We start from the raw sequence: 22,535 nt of genomic DNA on the forward strand, positions 1-22,535 counted from the left end.
CACTCTGGATGTTTGTCCCATAATCCTTGCAAAAAATCTAGTACAGCAGGCTGATAATGTTAATCTCAGAATTACAAATGGGAAGAAAGATCAAGAAATAGTGACTTGCTTAAGGCCATCCAAGAGAGTCCATACCCAATCTCAAATGGGGGCCATGGGTTTGTAGTTCATGCTCTTAACCACTATGATACACCCCAGTGGAGGTGTATCTGTAGAAGGCCAGGTAGCAACTATATCCTGGACCTCTCCATGCTCTTCTTCCATCTCTCCCCACTTTGTGACACACTGTGCTTCAAGCCCATTCAAACCCTCACACCTTTCCCAGAGAAACTAGTTATGGCTCCTCTAACCTAAACACAAATTCCCAGAAGTTCTAGCAACTGGCTCTCCTTTTGCTATAACCTGCTGGTTCCCACTGCTACAGAGCACCAGAATTTGTTTTCCCCTTGCAGGCTATCTTCACAACAACCCTGAGGGACACCAACTAGTCCAAGTTCACCTGCAAAGTGGAATGGGAATTTGAACTCGAGCCTCTCCATCTCCTCTCCAATTCAAAGCCCAACACTGTACAGGCTCACCAGTAAAGACAGCTACTCACGTTCGTCGGGGGTCCCGATGAGGTTCCGTGTCTGGGAGGGCAAATATCCGCCGAGTAGGGGTTGGGGTTACCCGAGCCAGGCGTGGTTCTTTGCTCTGTAAAAAAGAAAGGGGGGAATTGAGGGAAAAGCCACTTGATTTATTTTGTTAAGCTGTTAATTCATGCTCGGGCCAGGAGGGGGAGCTGCTAGAGGCCAGCTGGAGACCAGGGAAGCTTTGGTTTGCTTTCGGCCAGCTGTCACAGGCAGAGACTGTCTTAGAATTGTCTTGACAGGTACCAGTGGTACCACTCCCCCAGAAACCTGACTGATGCTTTAACTAAGAGGACTACAAAATACCTAAACCCCAAAGAGTACAGGGTAGAAAAAAGTAAGAAATAAACTTGTCTTGACAAAAAAAGGAACCAAACAAAAGAACACTCAAGCTAGAATTTCCATCATTCTAAGACAGTAGTTCCCAAACTTCCTGGCACCGGGACCCACTTTTTAAAATGACATTCTATAGGGAGCCACCTAGCTTTACGAATCTTAAAACATTTTCACCTTAACAGCTGCTCAAGCCTGCTTTTATCCTTTTTACTATGGGTGGATGCCTTCTGGAGCATTTGATGAGCTCCATGTTCATCAGATTGGGACCATTCTGGTGGTCTTGCATTCCCCTTTGCCTGGCCTTCAATAAGAGCTGAGGCATGTGTGGCTCAGTTCTGCTTTCCATTGGGTTCAATTTATTTCCTTGTCGGCAGGGGGGACGAACGACGACTTCCTTTGAGAGTCTGTTGGGTCCTGCATTCGTTGGATTGGGACCATTCCGGCGGCACTGTATTCCCCTTGGCTTGCCTTTTGAAGTAGACGGAGGCACACTTGCCTACTCACAGGTAAGCATGCACAGGCTGCTCTGTTTCAATTTCCATAGGGCTCAATACATTGTCCTTGTCAACTTGCCAGTTTCGCAACCCACCATAAAATCTGTTCGAAACCCACTGGTGGGTCCAGACCCACAGTTTGGGAAGCACTGTTCTAAGCGACTGCACTAGGACCCTTGCCCACTTGAGATTCTTCCCCCTGCCCCTCAACTCTCAAGTTCAGTGCCATTGCACCTAACCACCACCAGTCACACCTAGAAACTAGTAAGCAAAATAACCACACGAAAGCAACTAGTATGCAAGCCCCACCCTCTGATGGGCAGAGGCTCCTACCGAGTCACCAGCTGGCTCAGAAGCTGCACTCCTATTGGCTAACCCTGGGCCAATGGGATTCTTGTTCCACTTCTGTAAGAGCTCCTGGATGTCTTGCTGCAGGTATATAGACAATGATGGGGTGGACAGGGAGGGAAGGAGAGAGAAAGAAAAAGAGGGCAAAGCAGAGAAACTCATGGCAAAGAAATACACCCCAAAATCCCACTTCCAAGAGACCATTCCATGGGAACGAGATGTTCTATGCTAAGGCAGACTCTCTTCCTATAACGTAATCTCCAACACAGTTAGATCAGAGATGGAAATGGGAGATAGAGAGGCAGCAAGAAGCTTTTTGCTCTCCAAAAGAGGCAAAGAGACTGCCAAGACCAAGAGGCAAAGGAGACTTTCTCTCTCCTTTCTCAGGTTCTTCTCTAGAAGCCCAAGGATAGAAGCCACCACCGCCCTCTCAACATAATCAGCTTCAAGGGTCAATGACTATCTGCTCCCCAACCTGGAAGTCTTGCCCCCTTAAGGTATGTGAGGCACCACGGCTACTTAATAGGCAACTCAATGGTGAAGCAAAAGCATTTCACACATGGTCAGAGAAACCCTGTTCGGCCAACCTGCAGATGCTCAGACACTATATGGGAAATTTCAGAGCAAGCACCAGTGAGCCTTGGAGTAAGTGCAGACAGCCTCAGCCCACCCGTGCAGCTCTAGTCCATCCTCATACACCTGAGATTAGGGAACAGAACTGGGTGAAAGCGTGCAGTTGGCAGCCTGGCTTGGGATGCAGAACCCTCTTCAGAAATTAACCACAGTGCTAGAAGAATCTAGCTAGAAAATGCCTCCCCAGAGAACTCGTGGGTTTAAAGAAGGTGCTAAACACGTTTTATCTGGCAAAGAATTCCCATCAAAGTTTTGATGTGAAATTTACTTTTAAAAGTCAGTCATTTTACTTAAGTTTCAATGTTATTTTACTCTCTATAAATAATCTTTAAAGATGTACCTATGGTTATTTTCATAAACCTTTTTTTTAACCTGCTTTGATTCTTTGGAAAAGTGGTCCAAAAATTGAGTAAATTTTTAAAAAATCTATTTTTGACGGCACCAGTTTGCCTTGCCTGGTCAGCCTTTTGATAGGATATAATCAGGACTTCCTTCACTATTCCCATCCATTGCCTATTGCGCGCCTTCTCCTGCTCGTGGTTTTCTTTCCATCTTAGCCATTTCATTTACATTTAATCTATTCTTAGCCCATTTTCAACTTTGGCGTGCGAACTGCCTTGAAGACCAAGTGGTGAGAAGGCAAAGAATACTTTAAATAAACGGGAACTCTCAAATCAGAGGCATGATCACCATTCCTCCCTTGTCTCCCGCCCCGTCACAAAAACTGAGGGAAGATCCTTCCTTTGCTTTATGATGCTCCCAGGTGGGATTCAGATGAGCAACAGAAAGTTTAGTCTGCAGTGATGTTAGGACATGTTTCACAGCTTGCATCATTGGCGGGGGGGGGGGGATTACCCCGCCCAGGCTTACCTTTTCCTCTGTGTCCAGCCGGGGACTAGAAGCCGAGCGCTTGATGCCACTGCCCTCCTTGGTGGCCCCTTCATCCAGCTTTGCATCCTGCAACACTCCAAAGCTACTAGTCTTACGCAGGCTCTGCCTCCAGGTGGCAGGGGCTAGAGAGTCCTCTGGCTCCATGGTGCGGCTGGAGCCCCCGGAAAACTGCATGGTTGGGGCAAGGGGAAGAGACAGTGGGGAGAAGAGGGACGAAGGGAAATCAGGATGGATGATGGGAACTGTAAACTCGGGAGAATGGACTTGGGGTGGGCAAATTTGGGGGGTGGGGCGGGGGAAGAGAACAACCAGGCAAGGCTAGACAGGGACGTTCAGGCCTGCCAACAGCAACCAATGATTCCCACAGACAGCAAGCAAGGACTACCAGGTGACAGGACTCTAAGACAGGGGTGTCCAAACTTTCTGGCAGGAGGGCCACATCAGCTCTCTGACACTGTGTTGGGGGCTGGGAATAAAATCTGAATAAATTTACATAAACGAGTATATTAGAGATGGAACTTATATGAATGATTTTGGGCAGGAGGATCACATAATCTCTCTGACACTGTTTCGGGGGGCCAGGAAAAAAAAGAATTACTTTAAATTTAAAATTTGAATACATTTAAATAAGTTTACATTAATAAATATATTGAACTTATGAATGAATGAAAGTCTTGCAATAGCTCAAGCCCTATAAAAGGCCTGGCACAAAGCAAGGCTGGCCTATCCTTTGCTGCTGCTACATCACAGACATGAAACAGCAAGCAGCGGAGGGAGCCCTCATCCCACAGCTCATATGAGAGGTCAAACAGTTGCATCGGGCCAGTAAGGGCTCTAGCAAGTCTCTGGAGCGCCAGAGGCTCATTGGAGACTGGGGGCTCCCTGAGGGCTGGGTTGGGAGTCCTCGAGGGCTGCAAATGGCCCCAGGGCTGGGGTTTGGGCACCCCTGATCTAAGACAAAGACTAGCATGGAGGGTGGATATAGGATTCCTCACAGGTGGACTCCCCCAATTTAGGAAGTAGGGCCTAGTAGAATGGTCAACCAGGAGACACAACAGGTTTCCCCAAGATCAGAACAGAGCTGGGGATGGACAGAATGGATGGTAGCAGCGAGTCCTGGCTGCGTAGCCAACTTGGAAAGATGGGATGCAAACCAGGCCTCCCAGTTTGCCTATACAAGAAATGGGCAAGAACAGAAGTGCTCCCAAACTCTGCCACCTGTGAGGGCAATTTGTTTCCCCCAACACAGAGGTGCTGGTAAGGGCAACACTGCCTGAAGTATTGGACACAGTTCATGGGAGTGAGAAACCACAGCATTACATCATGCCTGAACAAGTCCCAGAGAGGGACCGGCTCACTTGCTCCCCCCTTATTCTGACTTGCAAATGAATCAGCAGCTCTCCAAGGCTCCTTCAAGGCTCAAGAACTATGACCTTGCACTCTCAGGTTAGACCTCAGCAGAATACGGAGGGCAGCTCTAACCTCAGAGTCCTGTGCAAATCACTTTGTACTTGTTGAAAAGTATAACTTGTTGAGATATAGTTTATATTAATTCAGAAATACTGTAGTAATAAGATAGACAAGTATGTCTCCTCTGTCCTGTGTTATTACCATGAGATAGAAGAAATCAACTTTATTCTGTGATCCTTAACAAAAACAGCCTGGCATCAACCAAAGCTGGTCCGTTCATGAGGCCAACTGAGGCAGTCACCTCAGGCAACAGATTAGGAGGTGTCCACCACTGTCTCCATCTCCTCCCACTCCACGGACTGGAAAAGGAAGAGACGGAAGAAGAAAAGCTCTAGCTCAGGGGTGTTCACACTTTTTTGGCTCGAGAGCTACTTTGAAACCCAGCAAGGCCCGGAGATCTACCAGAGTTTTTTTTACAATGTTCGCACCATCATAACATATAACATTTATGTGTACAATGTATGTTGGTGTACCTTGAGCCCCACTGAGTATAACAGGACTTACTCCTGAGTAGACATGCCTAGGATTAGGCTGTGAGGCTGCAATCCTAGCTACACTTACCTGGGAGTAAGCCTCATTGAGTACAATGGGCCTTACTCCCGGTGTTTCCTCCCAGAGGCACCTGAAGGGGGGGGACAGCACTCCGCGATCTACTCATTTTGCCTCGCGATCTACCGGTAGATCGCGATCCACCTATTGAGCACCCCTGCTCTAGCTTATCATTTCTTCTTCTACTCCATCTTCTGCCTTTTCCAATCTAGGGAGAAGGAGGAGGAAGTAGGTAACAGATCACCGGGTCAAGGAGGCAGAATCTGGCACACGACTTCAGGTATTGGAACCTCTTGGGCTAGGCCAGGCATCAACCCAAGGTTGTCCAAGCAGTAGGTGATGCAACTGTTTTGTACCCAGGAGGAATAGATGAGCCACAAGTGGCCACTGTGCCAGACAGAGGCAGTCGTCCCTGCACAGTTCAGGGCCTCTTCAAAATAAGGCTGCCTTGTCCTGTTCCCACTGCGAGTCCTTTGCCAACTCTAAATTCCAGAGCTGAGCAGTAAGCACTTGGACCATTAGAGCTGTCAAAATTCACATAATGCACCCTGGCTGAGCAATCTGGAATGCTTTCCAGGCAGAGTTCATGGCAGGTGAGCGGGGGCGGGGGGGGGGGGAGAAGAGAGAGAGTTGAAAAGCTGTTGCTTCCAATCAAAAGCTGAACTTCTCAGGAAGTTGCAGAGTTTCTCAGGAAGTCCACATCAGCTTCCCTGCTGCGGACATTTGGACAGCAGCCCTTATACCGATGATGCATTCCTCATCAGCTCCTTCCCCACAACCCTCATCTTCGCTGCCAGGCTTCCCTGCTCTGTGCAGGCAGGTCCACTCACAACCACAGTCTAGATGAACACACAATTCCCTGGGACTGGGACTAGGTTTTCAGTAGGGCTTGCTCCAGTTTAACAGAACCCTAGAACACCAAGATCCCAACAAACCCTGGAGCAACTCACTAGAAGCCCGTTCTTCTGGCAGCCTATACATCATGACAAGCCCACCAAGCCCCTCCCCTACCTTTCCCTCTCCATCACCAGCATTCTTATAAATGTTAGGGAAAAAAAGGTGTGGCCATCACATAAAAAAACCACAAGTGAACTTGTGCAAAATCGAAGCAAACCTACTGGATCATGCTAATGGTCCAACTTGTCCATCTTCCCATTTCAAACAGTGGCCAGCCAGAAGCCCACAAAGGCAACAAGCCCTCTTCTGCTGCTGTTACCCCAACCACCAGTACTCCGATACATTGCCTCCAAATAAGAAGGTTCAACTTGGAAATCATGGCTCATAGCCACTGAAAGACCTCTTTGTTGTAAACGCGTGTAATCACCTTTTGAAGCCATATATTAGGACATACAGGAGAGCCCCACTGGATCAAAAGGAAGACCCATCTAGAATCCTGTTTCACACAGTTTTGAACGAGAGGCTTCCAGACTCTTTCCATACGGACACATGAAAAGCCTTTTTCCCTATGAGCGCTGCCATTTTTAAACACTATAACACCATTAGGAATTATGGCAGCTGGGAGCAAGGGGTTCCAAAGCATGGAGAAACAGGAAAAGCAATGGGCCCAGGACATCACATGATCAGGGGTTCCACCTACTCTGTTAGAGCAGCAACTCAAACAGAAATACAATGTTCTGTTTTAGATAAAAGAGTTTAACCTCTTGCTCTCATTAGGCCAGTAATAGGGAAAATAATGAATAAGTGCCCACCCACAAGGACACATTCTCAATCTGTACAGAACACTCACTGTAGCTTTTTGTCCCTTTTGGGGCACCAGAATAATTCCTGTTTTGCGCAAGCTTTGTCTCCACATAGAAGGTCCCAGAGGGCTGGGGATGGGCAGCACAGGAGTAATGAAGGCAAACTGTGGCTGGTGGGGAAAGGAAGCAAGGAGGAGGATAAAGCACATTCAGCAATGAATGAAAAAGAAAAACGCAGGGGGGAGGGGAAAGACAGAAAAAGAAAAAAATCCAAAAGTATTTCACACCATGCAGACTGAAATGACATGCAGTGGAAAGAATGGCCGACAAGGAGTCAGAATGGAGAAAGAGCATTGTGTGGTTCAGGTTAGACCAGCAGGATCACCTCCACGTGTCTTAGGAGGTCTCTTCCTGGTAACATCTCTGGATCAGATCACCAAACAGGACAAAAGCCAACTCCACCCCAGGAGAACTGCAAGCAACAACTGGTTAATCGAGCATGCAAGATGCAAGTGTTGGCACATTTAAGACAGGAGAAGTTATCAACATGAATTCAGCACGTGCTGCATGACACGGGGAGGATTTGTGAAAGGATCCATGCAAAGCCAGTGAAGGAGGGGCGCGGGGAAAAAGGACAACTCCAATATAAACCTGATTGCTCAGGTATATCAAGTACAGGTACAAGGTCTCGTGGCCTCTAAGTACCATCCTGTATTTAAACGTCTTTTCCACAAAAACCAGGAGTTTTAAGACAGCTTCACCAGCTCCAAGCCTAGCAGCCCCCAAAGACAGATAAGCTGGGGCCAGACAGATACAGCAGAATGAAGTGGTGGAATAGACTGTGCAACTTCCAACTGCAGGTGGGAAACAGAATCCCCCACTTGTAGTCTGATGAGGCACCGTCCATTCTGCTACCTTGGAATTCGCCCACTACATCCTGCTGTGTGCGTGTGTAAACAGGTCCCAGCCTTATGCAAATGGCAGAGAAACAACTGGGTATGTAGGCACACTCCGAACTCGTACCTCTAGGCCTGCGTCTAACACGAAGAACCAGCAGAGAACAAAAAGTGATAGGAAAACAACCCTCAAAGAGACTTGGTGTTTGCCACCCACTACTCTCAAACTCCGACGCAGGCTGGTTTGTGCAGCATGCAGGGCCTGGACATCCATAAGGATGCCTTTACCCATACTTGTCACACCCAACCCTACACGGTGAAAGGTGATGAGGCAATAGGGAAAAGGAAGAAGAGATCTATTCCACCAGCTATTCCCCCCCACCCCATTTTTCCTTAGTGTGACCAAGGAATTGCGCTCACATGGACCACAAAGCCTTACCTTCTGCCCAGTCGGACTGGGGGACACAGGACTGACAAGGGGCACGGAGACTCCATTCATGGCATTGCTGTCCGTTTGGGGACTGGTCTTTGCCTCTGTAAGGGCGGAAAGCAGTTAGGATTCAACTTCTTGCATTCGCACCTGCCAGGGCCAGAGCCCACCACATAGCTCTGATTACCATTGGAATTTGAAGTCTCCTCCCCTTCCGAGGCAGAGCTGGTCTCCTCTTCACCAACCGCAATGGTGCCCAAGGTCTTGCGCTCTTTTGATTGGTCTTGGACAGAAATCTTCTCCTTGCTGCTCATGCGACACACAGAGCTCCTGGGGACAGGCAGGTTAAAGGAGAAGATTAACTAACTCAGTTGTTCCACCTTAATCAATTATACAAGTACTTGAGCTGAACTAGTGGAGGGAAATACTGCAGAATTGCCAACTTTAGCAATGCCACTGCCACCATGGCTAAGGAGTGAAAGGAGCTTGTGGAAATCAGGGTTGGCATCTTCTGTGAAAATGGCTTAGGCCTGGACAGCAGCTGGAATGCCTGCCATCAATATGAACTGCTGCAGCCCTGCCAGAAAGTGCTGCTTCTGCAATGGGGCCTCCACAGTCAAGATGCTGCTAACCGATCTGAGAGCAAGGGTAACTCTGTGGTTCGGGAGCTGGACTCGGAACTGGAAGATCCAGGTTCAAACTCCACTCAGTCATGACGTTTCCTGGGTGACCTTGGGCCAGTCATAAACCCTTTGGAGGAAGGTGGTATAAAGTGTGGGAAGAAAAAAAGGCTGAAAGACCATTTCACTTGCATAAGCCTGGGTTTGAGTTTCCACTCAGCTGTTCACTGGGTGACCCTGGGTCATATCATCTCCACCTCACCTAACCAGATTGTTAAAATATGAAAGGAGAGCAGGAGAAGAGACAAAGAACAGTGTAAACAGCAAAAAAAAAAAACCAAACAATTAATAATCGGGTGAAAGGCTTATGTGCAGTCACATTGTGTGCCTACTACTTCCCACTGTGAACATGTACAAACAGGCCTTTGGTTTGTTCAAAATTGGAGGGCGCCTCAGTGATCTGCCATTCACCTGTGTGTCCGGCCAACACAATTTTATGTGAGTGAATCAGTGCATTCTGCTAAGTGACGGATCTGACTTCCTGCTAATGTTTGCAGTACAGGCACCCGTAATTTGTATGAAATTAACTTGTAACTGCAAGCAGCTGGATTATTGAGCTTGACATCTTTCGATTTGCAACTGTAAACATTTCTGTAACAGATTGGGTTGAGAGGCTGCTGCTGTTTTGTGGTCAAACTCACAGAACACCAAATAAAGCTTTCTCTAAACCTGCTTTGCAACTTACCGGGGGGGGGGGAGGGGAGGTATTTCCATACCACTGAACCATAAGTGGCAACCTAATTTAAGCCCAAGGAGGGAGATGGAAACCAGAGGCTCGAGATTCTCTTGGGAAATGACTGTAAGTGGCTGGAAGCAAAAGTCAAGCTGGGGACTTGAGAACTAGAAATCTGGCATATTGGGAGAGGATGTCAAAGAGGTCTGAAAAGCAGATACTCCACACTCACCTTCGGTGCTTGCTTGTGTATGATGGAGGCTGTTCCAAGCTGGTGTCAATCACAGTCTGCTTCAGATGTGCTTCCTTTTTGCTGCGTAGCTGTAGGATATGGATAGGGAAGAGGGTAAAACTTCCATCCTCCTCATGCAAGGGAATGGCGATGCAACCTTTTCAGAGAAGAACAGATTTTCCCGGGGGTGGGGGGCGGAGAGGAGCAATCTGCCTCCCTGAACAGAAATAACAGGGATGAGAGCATTTCCCAAAGGCTGCCGGCTTTCTTCAACGCACAGGGCAACAGCAACGAAAGTGATGCTGAAGGTGCCACAGGAACCATTCTGGAGTGCATGACTGCAAAGGTTAATGAGATGAGCAGTTTGTCAATACAAGCACAAAAATGTGCCTGTTGTAGGCATTCAGTGTAGTCAAAGAGCAGTAGCACAGATGCATCCTTCCGTACCCTGTTCGGAAGCAGGGAAGGTCAGCGCATGAACCATGAAGAATTAAGGGCATCCCCTGCTGGATTAGATGACAGATCCATCTCCTTTCCCCACAGCGGCCATCCAGAAGGTTCCAGGAAGCCCACACGAAGGCAATAGCTCTCCCCCACTAAAACTGACTGATAAACTACCTCTGGACATGGAGCCTCCATTTATCTAACAGATCCCTTCCTCTACAAATCTGCCTATTCCCCTACCCCCTTGTAAGTGGTCATCACCATAACTGTGGCAGTTAGGCCCTTAAATGAACAATGTTCTTCCTTCTGCCACTCTTCAACCTCCTGCCTATCAATCTCATCAGGTGGCTTCCAAGTTTATATATTAGTAGTAGGGCTGCAGCTTAATCAGATTCATCAGTTGACTTTTAAAAATATGCCCTAACTGATCAGGCAGAAGATTCTGAAAAACTTCACTTCAACCCAACACTTAAAAACGCCTAACTACAGAAGACACAGAATGTCTCTTCTAAGAGGAGACCTGCACACACCAAAAGAAAATGTATATTTACTTCTAAACTATTCTTTGCATCACATGCAAATTTAAGTTGAATAATAAACAAGGACTTAAGGAAAGCCACCCCACTTAGGGAATAAGAAACACTCACAAGCTAGTCTATGCATAATTTTGTAAACCGCAGTTGCCCTATGTCCCCCATCCCTTCCAGTCCTTCTCCCCTTAAATCTAAAATGTCCCAAACACTTCAGGCTTTTGTCACAAGGAAGGTGCTTCAATACTCCATTGAATACTCTTGGTTATTCCCCAAGCTGCACAAGACTTTCTTTAAGGGGAACAGCTTGGCTCTCTTGAACTGGTTCTCATAAGAAGATTCCCGAAGCCCAATAAGAACAAGAGCAGAAAAAAAAGTTTAGGGTTTCCAAAGGCTCTGATCTGGCTTCAGTCTGCAGCTGAAGAAAGCTTACAGCTAACAAGCAGGAGGGAAGACTTTGCCACTTGCCTTCCTCATGGGGACCAAGTCTGTCATGGACTGAAGTTTTTGCCTGGAGCAGTCCAACAGGAAAGCATGCAGCCTCCTCTGGCAACAGCTGCCTTGGGAAGGCCCAACCTGCAGTTTCAGAAATGCAGCCCCAGGGCTTATGATACCCAAATTAAAGTGACAGGCAAGCTGGCCTGCTCCCTCACCCCCCTGCAAGGGAGGGTGAGAATGGCCTTCGCTCCTGTGTCTGATGCTCCTGGTAGCTGCCAAAGCATTAAGTAAAAAAGCATAACCAGGGCTGTGCCCCCCCCACCGGTTTCTTGTTTAACACAAAATAAAAGTAGGCACCAAGGGAACCAAAGTACTGGCCATCCCCTACAATTAGCAGAAACTGAGCAACACAAAGCAAGTATAGCCAGCTGCTTGATTTGCATAATATACACAGCCCACAGAAATTAGCTTTTCCTTGGCAGTGAATTGTGGTTTTTTGTTTTTTTTTAAATGCAAGGCACACACAGGCCTGGCAGGATACAGGCTGCTATTTAAAGAGATTTAAGCTCCTCCTGATTAAAAAAAAAAGTCTCATAAGCAGCTTATAAAGATTTTCTACAAATCTGAAACAATTCACAGACAATAACCTCAAAGATAACGATAAGTAGCAGCGAAAACAAGAATCATTAAGAACGCCTCAATAAATTACAACCTATCAGTAGTCTTGATCTGCCCTCTCAAACTCAGACTGAAAACTGTTGCAAAGAACTCTGGAAAGAACATTTAAAAGTCACCATGCTATCCCCAAAGAGGCCCTGCCCCTGATTGTTTCCTCTATGGCAGAGGCCTCTACCAGGACACAAGGAGTCTGCAAACAAGAGAAAGGGGGACAACGTTTTGCCCCAATGACACTGGCTATACATCAAGTTTAGGTGTGCATGAGAAGTGCGAGTGCTGCCCACACAGCGATTCCCTCCATGTGCCCGGCTCTAACCCAGCTTATTTCAACCTTTCTCATCTCATAGCAGACTGACAAGGTGCTAAAATTGTCAAAGGCACACCATCGGTTTTTTGACAATTGACAAGGCATGCCACGCTGTGGCTCACATCCCCCAATGGCCCTACTAATAAATGACCCTCTGCCAAATTCCTGCGGCACACCTGCAGACCATTCACAGCACACTGGTTGAAAATCACTGTTCTAAATGAATGAATAGTAGCAACGCTGGAGCAAATCTGCTTCAGTTCAAAGATGTATTTAGCTTATGAATTCCACAGTTTCTCCAGAGCAACTTCTCTCTTGACTCAGATCCCTAAACCAGCCTCTATAACCTTTCCTGTGCAAGGGCTCCATCGTAAAAAGACCTCCAGATGCTGCAAACTCTACACAGCAGCACACAAGTGAGGGCTCCAGGTGCTGAATGCTCTTTGCACTGGTGCACGAGCACATCATGAGTAGCAGTTTAGTCTCTTATGTCTGCCACGCAGGGAGCAAGAACAGTCACTCACATCATTTTGCTTGCGCTGCAGCTCTTCGAGCAGGGCTAAGGTATCCTCGTCCGCAAGGTCACATGGCCGCTGGCCCTAAGGTGGGAAGGAAACAGGTGGACTGAGAGGGCTTCCCAGACTTGCCCCAAAGCTCTATTGCCCAGCAGAACAAAGTTGCAACGTACAATGGGCACAGCACTTTGCCCCCAGTAGAGCCACAGGGCACTAGCTTCACTCTGTCTACTGAAAGCAACGCCAAGGACTTTTACAACCTCACCCCACTGCTTTCGCAAGTGTTGCATCCCCCCCCCCTTTCAGATTTCACCAGTTGCTGTTTAGAAGAAGAAAGCAGGAAAATTGTCAGGGTATGAATGGAGGGAGAGCTGGTTGCTGTCCAAGCAGAGGGGGCAGTTTCTTGTCCAAAATAATTTGGAGTGCAGAGAAATGCAACAGAGGCTAACACCCTCTCCGCAATACAAAACAAATAGAACCCTACCACCAAATGTTTATGCACATCTGTGGCCATGCTAGCACACTCTTCCCCCTCATTTCCCCAGCCAAACCATGCTAACCCCGTTTTTCCAGATCTCCATGCCTGCCACTTCTACCTATTATGAGAATCCCGAGCACACCTATTTGTTTTTCACATTTTAATTCCACCCTTTCTCCAAGGAGCTCAGGCTGGTGTACATGGTTCCTTTACACCTTTTGCCTCACAACAACCCCGTGAGGCGGGTTAGGCTGAGAGAGGTCCAAGGTCACCAAAGAAGCTTTGTGACTGAGTGAGGATTTGGACCTGGACCTTCCAGGTCTATGTCCAACTCCTAAACCACTACACCATCCTAAATTCTCCAAAATTCTACTCCCACTGCCCGTCCTCACTCCCTTTGGGTTTCCCTGTCCTAAGAGAACGCTTCTGCTTCAACTAAGCAAAGTGGTTACAAGTAGCTGATGGTGCCTTTTGCCAAGTCAGGGCCAACGGTCCAACGCAGTACTGTGGGCGGAAGCTGCTCTCACAGACCTTCCCTAGCCCTGCGACACAAGATCCTTTCAACTGGATTTCTGGCAGATTTTGTCACACCATCCACAACCCCCTTACTCACCACATTGTTGAGTGCCTCCATGTCACAGAAGTGTTCAGCCAGAAGGCGGCAGGCCTCCTCCACCCCCCAGTGGGCTGCAGCATGTAGGGGAGTCCAGCCGTCCCTGTCCTGTACACTAGGGTTGTAGCCGGCCTGCAAGAGGAGCCTAGAACAGAGGAAAAGCGACAGTGTCAGGACACTTGGGACCATCTGCCTCCTAGAGAAATAAACTAGATTACATAATGCTCATGCAGGATGAACCTCACATACAAATCAAGTCAATAAAGAGAAAAGCTGGGCCTGAAGGGGTAAAGCACAGAGGCTTCCAGACACTGGAATTCCAGGGTCTTTTTTGAGGAAGGTGAGGTATAGTGGTCTTCTGCGGCCTGACAATCCAGAATTAGGATGCTCAAGTTATCCAGGGATAGGCAAATTCTGGCAGTCGGAAGACAACTCCACTTAAGTCTCTTTAGCGTCTGTGCATGCTATGAATGAGCAAGCTGGGGATTCTCAGAACAAGGATTGTTAAAGAGCAGGCAGGAAAGAGAATTTAGATCGCCAGGGCCTTTGGGTGGAAAGGGGGCAGAATGAATGGAAGTAGTGTTACCACCCCCTTGCCTTTTAAGGAGTGTGGGGGGCCTTAGGACTCAAAGCAAGATGGCAGGGAGCCAGGGCACAGATCGACACTGCTTGGCCTACGCTTTTCCCTAAGCCCTGCCTATGCTCAGGGGGTGTTTGGCAAGCTGGATCAAGTCTGGAAACCTTCCCTAAAAACAACAACAAACATGTCTATGCTTTCAGAGGAAATGCAGAAGAAGTGACACAATGAGACTTCCTGGGTTGGGTGGAGCAAGTAAATTTGGGAGGCAAAGGAGTTTCAAGTTCCTATCCTTGTTGTTGCAAATAAGACCCTGGAATCCAAGGTGCAAGTTGCTAACTATGAACCTCCAGACTGACACTGGAAAAGAGAAGCTGGATCTAGTTTTTTGCTCTTAAAGGACAACAGGTACCCTGCATATGACAAGGAATGGGATATGGTGTTTTAGTCCTCATGACAATTCATTCAGCAGGCAGTAGGGAATGGGTGCAGGACCAAAATCTCACCTCATGACCTCGACATAGCCTTTGGCAGCTGCCACATGCAGGGCGGTCGCCCCCGTTTTGGAGTGTGGTTCATCAGATATTTTACCAGCATTCAGCCATTGGCGCGCGTCACGGAGCATCACCTCCTCCTCTTCTCGTTTTGCTACCTCTACATCTACTCCTAAAAGCAGCATCACAAGAGAAGCAGAGAAGGGAAGGTAAAGAAACGCAAATGGCTGTGGCCACAATGTGGAGCAGAGAATAAATATGGCCTTTGAATTACGCTATGTAATCCTCAAAACCTGACATATAATTCCTGCCTCCCCTCCATAAAACCTCAATACAAATGAATAAAACTACAAGTTCCTACTCATCACCGTTGCAAAGAAATGCCAAAAGTCAACTGAACTTGCCATCAAACAACTGAACTGCATGCGTGCCACACATAGCTTCTTGACCATTTTTGTGTGTGTGTGTGTGGGGGGGGTTTTGAAACAGAAAATATAAACAAATGAGCAACTGTACGATGTTTTGCAGAACTCATGCAAGTCACCTTTGTGCAGAATTTAATCGGCTCTGGGAGTCTGGTGGACCTTTTAGAACTTTGTCAGGTTCTCAATTTGCAGGCAGAATGAATGAGCCCTGGCCTAAACCAAGATGCAAGAACACCAACACAGTTTCCTCCCGCTCAATCCCAAGAACCATGCACAATGTTTCTGTAGTGTCACTGGCACAAAAAGGGCAGAAAACATACAGGGCTAGCTGGCTGGCTTGAGAAGTCCCAAATGGCAACAGACTGTAAAGTAAAAGGGTGCTAAGAGAAAAGAGAGTCACATTCAAAGTGGCTGAAGCCACATGCATGACGGCCCGCTCTCTCCTTACCTCTCTTCCCAATCTCCGAGCGCAGCAAGGTCTCCATGTTGTCAGCCTCAGCGATGTCCAATGGCACGTCCCCGTCACTGTTCACTGCAGCAATGTTGGCACCATGGTCCAAGAGGTATCTGGGCAAGACAGTGAAGCCCAGGGTCAGATCCATGAGGCCCATTGAGCATGGCATCAGGCCTCCCACCTCTGCAGTTGATCTAATCCGATCAACAGACTATCCAATTGGGTGTCGGACCTCATTTCCTGCCAGGCATGATTTGGGCAATCTAACTTCCTTAAGACGTACTGGAATGGCAACTGCATGCCAGACCTTTATTTTACTCATCATATCCTGCTTCTTTTTCTGAAAGGAAAACTTCAAGAAAGACAATTAAATAGATATAAATAAGAATGGGCCACAGCATGTATATGGAAAGGGCCTTTCCTCTTGCAGATGGTCTGCCCACTTGATGCTATTGCCACCTACAGTTTCACAAGGGTGGGTGCTGGCACACAGGGCCATTCCAACCTCCTTTGCCAGTTGTTTTTCAGGTTGGAGCCTTTGGTAATCCAGCTGCCATGGTTCTCCCATGTGCTAAAGGCCTCTAGGGCAACAGAGTGGTGCTGTGCAGATTCTCGTGCTACAGTCCAAATATGGCATCTTGACAGATCCCTTACAGCAGCTCTGCAAGCAGGTCCTCAAGGATGAGCTTCTGCCTGGCCCCTTTCCCCTTCATGGTTTTCCTAGTTGGGGAAACAGAGCAGGGAGCTCTGGGGGGGGGGGGCTGCTTAATTTTACAGTTCTATTTACCCCTTTCTTTGACAGATGAGAAAGACAGTGACAGCCCTCTGCTGCTGATATGCACTGCCCTCCCCTTCCTGGGAGTAAAGGGAGACTGTACACTGTAGCCTCAGTACCTTCTTGCATTTCCACAGTCGGAAAGATGCAGTGCAGCACAATGGCAGCTGCCAGGAGTGAGTGGTTCAATCCACTATAGAGGAGGTGAGAGGCTTGCACAAGCCGCCACTCAATGCAGATGAGCAGCAAAAACTGCCCCAGGGGTGTAGGTTGATCTCACAGCCTCAGGCAAAATACACATCTGTTGCGACACTACAACAGCCATTTGTGAACTGGCACCATTCTAGGGCATCCTCCCAGCTCCGAACTCACTGTGCAATTTCGATGTAGCCACAAGAAGCAGCAACATGCAGTGGAGTCCAGCCCTCGTTGTCCGCCTGGTTCACATTGGCTCCGTTTGCCACCAGAAATTCAACGACTTCCATGTTCTCATCAATGCAGGCCTGGAAGAAGCCGGAGAGACGGTCACACAACAGTCTCAACACCCAGTTTCCCACTCCACATATGGGACCCACCCCGAGAGAAACAAGCAGCCCCAAATTTCCCTCCCTTATGCTACTTACACCCTCCGTTCTTTCCCAAGCACATAAGACACCCTATTGTGTCACTGTATCTTCTGCACCACGCAACATTAATGCTGATGGATGCTGGAAACTCACTGAGCACCCAGTGAACAATTGGGTGCCACAAACGCCTCAGAGGTTTTACAAGGAGCAGGGCTGGGAGGGAAAAGACCACCTCATTCCCTTTGCTACGTCAGCTGCTTTGAGGTTTTTTTCTGCTGCTGAAAGGCAATACCAAAACACTCTTAATGAAAAATTATCCCAGGTGCTGGGAATTGGGCATCCCTTCTTCAGTTCTGGTGCAGAGCCTAGAAAATGTGGTGCCAATGGGGGTGGGTGGGAGAAGGCTGACAGGGAGGCAGAATGTAGGCAAATATCAAGAAAAGCTTCCTAAAGTTAAGAGGATTGCAGTGCAGGAACAAGCTGCCCCAGGACTGCTGCAGAATGAATTCCTAGGTCTGGAGGGCTGAACAGGCTTCTAGAGGGGATGAAACAGAACGCCTGGGCAACATGAAGAGAGTTTGAGGTGATTCACTAAAGACACTGGCCTTCACCTGATGGATTGGGACCCAGGCCCACAGCAGTAGCACAGCTCACACAGCTGTGTGCATGTGTGTAAGTATTGAAGGTGCTGCAATGCGCCATGCAAGCAGCCCCTTCTACTCACCATTGCTGTCGCTACCCCAATGGAACTAGCAGCACGTGGGAGCGGCCGCTCACACGGCACACTGCGGCACCTGCAACGCTTCCCTTCCCCACATGCGCGGGCTATGCTACTGGCCCACTTCAAGACTTTTTGAGGTGAGGGGCATAAGGGAGCAGGGAATCACCACTAAACATAAATACAGAAAGCCTACTATGTTGGAAGTTCTTTCACTAGACTAAATACACTATACAGAAAATGTAATTGTATGATATTTTCAACAATCAGGGCTTAGCTACCTTATGCCTTTTCATTCACTAACAGCACACAGAGAAGAGAAAGCAAGTTCAGTTCTTTCTGAGCAACGGGGGGATAATGCCTGGACACTTTTCCTTATATCTTCACCAGGAAGACGTCTAAAAAACCGAGGGTTATTTAACACATTACACTGCGCGTACACAGTTTTCACAGAAGTGACCAAATGTTGAGTATACAGACAGCACAAATCATAGCAAGTGAAAATGGATGTAGGTACAGATCAACAGTCACATATACGCAACACAGAACGTCCTTTCATAGAGCACAATGTGTTTTTTTCACAAGTGACATCTGAACATGCAAACAGGGGCCTGGAATACTCTACAGAGGACTAGGCTCCCCTGCAGCTATGATTCTGTGTCATTCCCTAAGTTTTTAAGAGAGATGTTGAACAGATGCAAAGGATGACAAGCTTTAAGTTTAAGCTGTCCCTTTAAGTTGCACAGACAGGGAAAGTGCTGTTTTTCCTTAGCAGATACATGTGCTGCAGGGATGAAATTCCCTATTCTAGCCTCTCTCAAACTGTGGGTCACGACCCAATTTCTGGTGGGTCCCGTAGAGCTTCTAATGAAAACACAGTTGATGGAAAGATTGGATCACTGATTGTCTCAAGCCCTGAGACTATTCAAGAATCAGATAGCTGCTAACTACCCTGCAAAGAGTTGAGCTCCTACAGTTTGCAAGCTTGTGGAAATATAGGGAGATAAATGTTTGAGCACCTTTTTCTGGTGTGTTTTTTCCCAAGTCTGTCAATGACAAGTAGTGGGGGCAGGTGAAGGCTGGATCATGTAACTAAGCCCATCAAGCCTTGACGCTATTCATTACAGTTGACTTATTATGAGAAATGGATTGAGTTTTATTTGCAAATAAAATATTACTTGTAAATATATTATTTCTTTCTAGATCATCTTTGTTTAAAGTCCTATAAAGCTAGGTAGGTCCTGGTGCTAAAAGTTTGAGAACCACTGCGCCTTATTCTATGTAACTATTAAAAAGACTGGATTCCCCTCCCCTCTGCATCTTGTTCCTCTAAAGCAGTGTTTCCCAAAGTGTGGGTTGTGAGCCCATTTTTGGTGGGTCATGAAAATTTTTTGAAGTGTTAAAATAAAAACTTTGCAAGCACTCTTGCCTGGTTTGAAAAGGAACACAGCTGGAATGCTACCTGTGTTTGAGATAATCTTCAAACCCCCACATTAACATGTCACATTTTCCCAATTTTCTCTAGTAATTGGCATGCCGTAGATCACAAGTGAACCCAGTTTCAGCCTATTGTCTGGCCAGGAAATCCCTAACTACACAACTTGCTCTCCAGTTCAGCCTTCTGGGTAGCCTGAAATGACTATAAAGGTTTTGGGGAATGGTCCTTGAACTCCATTTCTAGGGAGAGTCTAGCAATTATTTGCACACATACTACATGTAAGGTATTCAGCAGCCTCAAGAGCACAGGCCCCTGGTTATTATTAATTAAAACTTATTATTATTAATGCATAAAATATTTATTTCTAGATCTCTTTTTTTGGTCTAGTGCAGCAGTGTCCAAATTTTTTGGCAGGAGGGCCACGTGTCTAATACTATGTCGGGGCTGGGAAAAAAGAGTTAATTTACATTTCAAATTTAAATAAATTTACATAAATGAATACATTAAAGATGGAACTTATATGAATGAATGGAGGTCTTGCAATAGCATAGCCTATAAATGGCCTTGCACAAAGCAAGGCCAGCCTTTCCTTTGCTGTCACTGCTGCATAACAGATGTGAAACAGCAAGCAGTGGAGGGAGCTCTCATCCCAAAGCTCACACAAGAGGTCGAAAGTTGGCTATCACGCTGAGAACAGATGCATTGGACCAGCATGGGCTCTTGCAAGTCTCCTGAGGGCCAGAGCTCATAGGAGACTGGGGGCTCCCAGTGGGCCAGATTGGGAGTCCTCGAGGGCCACAAGTGGCCCCAGGGCCGGGGTTTGGGCACACCTGGTCTAGTAGGTTGCAACAGATTAACATCTTAAGAAGTGGGTCTCGGTGCTAAAAAGTTTGGGAAGCACTATTCTAAAGAGAAAAGGGGCAAGGTAGTCATGCATGGTTAAACATATTTGAAGTGAGCCGCATGTTACAGAATGTAAACACAAAGTACACTATTCTCGGAACTTTAAATGTCTGGTTGCCCAAAGATACTTCTTCCCTTCAAGAAAGGGGGAAGAAATAAGGAAGTGAAGACACAATAAGAGCCAAACTTCAGACACAGGTCTCTTCTTTTCTTGCAAAGGCACAGGAAGTGGGGCTACTCTTTTCTGTGTTTGTGTCTCCCTCTCACTGCAAGGGGACGGCTGATGGTGTTGCTGCAGGACTTTCCCAGTTTAGGAAATGATGCATGGCACTGGGAGGCAGAGGGCAGCAGGTGGATTGGAAGTGCAGTTGACCCCTTGGTTGCTTTCCTGAAGGAAAATCCTTCCCAGTCCGGGCAAGAGGCTTCTTCTAGCCATGCAGTTAAGCTTGCAAACTGGACATAGCTGAGTAGGATTTACACAGCCTGCACTGCTGAATGGCTGACTCCGAGGACCTTAAGTTGGAAGTTGTCAGGTCTTGAAAATTAAGTGCCCACTTCACCCATGAAATGGGGGGTAGGACAAACCATGCAAGTCAGCTAGCTTTAGCTCCACTGCTCAGCAAACACAGCAGCCCCAGTTGTTGTGCAGTCCACCTTGTTGCAAGCTGGTTTGCAGCGCCTGGTTTGGAAGGCATGGGCAAGCCACAGATGCAACATGGACTTGTGCTGTAGAGGAAGGAGCTATTGAGGCATGTGAGGAACGGCAGGATGGGGAAGAGGAGAAACACAAAGCCTTTTCAACCTAAAACCAAACCACTGCAAGGCAACAATGCTGAACCGGACTGCTTCCCAAGGACAGCAATGCAGTACAAGCGCGACACCCACCAAAGGCACACAGGGGTAACCTAGTTTTGTTTTAAAGAACTCCAATTCTCAGGGATCCTCCCAATTCTGTTTGAAACACCAGTTATGCCGCAAGATTCCACATGCGCTGAACAGCCCAGAAACTTGCAGTCTCTGTTGAGCCCCAGTGTGGGGAGAGGTTTGGATCAGGACGCCTTTGATGTCTCTTCCTGTGCCAAGATTATGCAGCTGCGCTACTTTTCCACTTCCAGCACAAAAGACGTCAGAACCGAAGGCAGCGGCTTCTGCTAGATTTCATCTGCCTTTAATAACAGGCCTCAGATTTGCAGTCAAGAGACCACGCAGAATAAAACTGGTTCAGGCAACAAGCAAAAGGAACGTGGGTGTATTTGATCAAACTTGAAAAAGAATTTGGGACACCTTGCTTTTGCTTCAAAGAGAGCTGCTTCAGCTCGGGAGGACTGGAAGACAAACTCCCAGGTCCACCTGAGTTGCAGAGGATGGGGGGGGGGGAACATCTATACTTTGAAAATGCCATGATTCTCAAATCCAGTGGCTGTCTCTGCCCTGCCATATGCTTGCAACACCCAGCACTTCACACGCACAAACAATTCTGCTGCCGTGGAGGAAAGATGTATACACTCTGCTGAAAACCAAGAGCAAATGCACACACACTACTCAAACTTCTGTGCCAAGAAAAGCTGAATTATGTGACCAGTATTAATTAATCATTCATTTGCACAATGTGGTCATGCAAACTTTGAACATAAAATTATGCTTAGGTTGCATAATTTATCCTGCTTCAGCCAATCACTCAGAACGGCAGGAAAGGAGGCATGCAGGACTCTGAAGCACTGAAAGTCTCAGCTCCAACTAGCTACTGCCTGTGCTTCCCAAGCCTACCTTTACAGCGATAAGGACAAGAAATGTTTTTTAAAATGAAAGCTGCACTAAGCTAGTGTTGAACTGCAGAGCGCACAGCCCTATTGTAGAGCCAAGGTCTTGCTTTAGACTGGTTATGTTCTCCGTCTGTACAGAAGACAGGCTGTATTCTGTCTGTTTTTATCCTGCCCTTCCTCCATGGAGGTTCAGGGTGGAAGATGGGGGTCTTCAAACTTTAACCTCACAACCACCTTGAGATACAGCGACCATACCAAGATCACGCAGTGCGTTTCACGGCTAATCAGGCATTTGAATCAGTCAGATATTCTAGCTACAGACATGCAGGCTAGTTGGCTATAAAGGTGGACCCTTGTTATCCACAAGGGTTCCATTCCTGGACCCCTCGTGGATACCAAATTCTGGGTGATACCATGCAGATTTTGGGCACCACTGAACTCCGAACGTGACTGCAGCC

The 22,535-nt window shown here is 47.3% G+C and overlaps 1 protein-coding gene across 3 annotated transcripts in view; it reads right to left on the minus strand.

Moving 5' to 3' along the window:
- The window catches only part of PPP1R12C (protein phosphatase 1 regulatory subunit 12C), a 39,224-nt gene that overhangs the window by 8,702 nt on the left and 7,987 nt on the right, over window positions 1-22,535 (minus strand). For 2 of the 3 annotated variants that reach the window (XM_066627463.1, XM_066627461.1), the window contains exons 2-12: window positions 17,062-17,192; window positions 15,909-16,027; window positions 15,048-15,207; window positions 13,965-14,109; window positions 12,883-12,957; window positions 9,962-10,050; window positions 8,564-8,706; window positions 8,386-8,480; window positions 3,311-3,499; window positions 1,793-1,888; window positions 599-693 (exon numbers count right to left, since the gene is read on the minus strand). In XM_066627463.1, coding sequence (XP_066483560.1) covers window positions 599-693; window positions 1,793-1,888; window positions 3,311-3,499; window positions 8,386-8,480; window positions 8,564-8,706; window positions 9,962-10,050; window positions 12,883-12,957; window positions 13,965-14,109; window positions 15,048-15,207; window positions 15,909-16,027; window positions 17,062-17,192 — 1,337 coding nt within the window. The remainder of the gene's footprint in view (window positions 1-598; window positions 694-1,792; window positions 1,889-3,310; window positions 3,500-8,385; window positions 8,481-8,563; window positions 8,707-9,961; window positions 10,051-12,882; window positions 12,958-13,964; window positions 14,110-15,047; window positions 15,208-15,908; window positions 16,028-17,061; window positions 17,193-22,535) is intronic. The other variant, XM_066627462.1, reaches the window with a different exon arrangement.

Source organism: Tiliqua scincoides, chromosome 5 (assembly GCF_035046505.1).
Source record: "Tiliqua scincoides isolate rTilSci1 chromosome 5, rTilSci1.hap2, whole genome shotgun sequence".
In the NCBI taxonomy this organism is placed as follows: Eukaryota; Metazoa; Chordata; class Lepidosauria; order Squamata; family Scincidae; genus Tiliqua; species Tiliqua scincoides.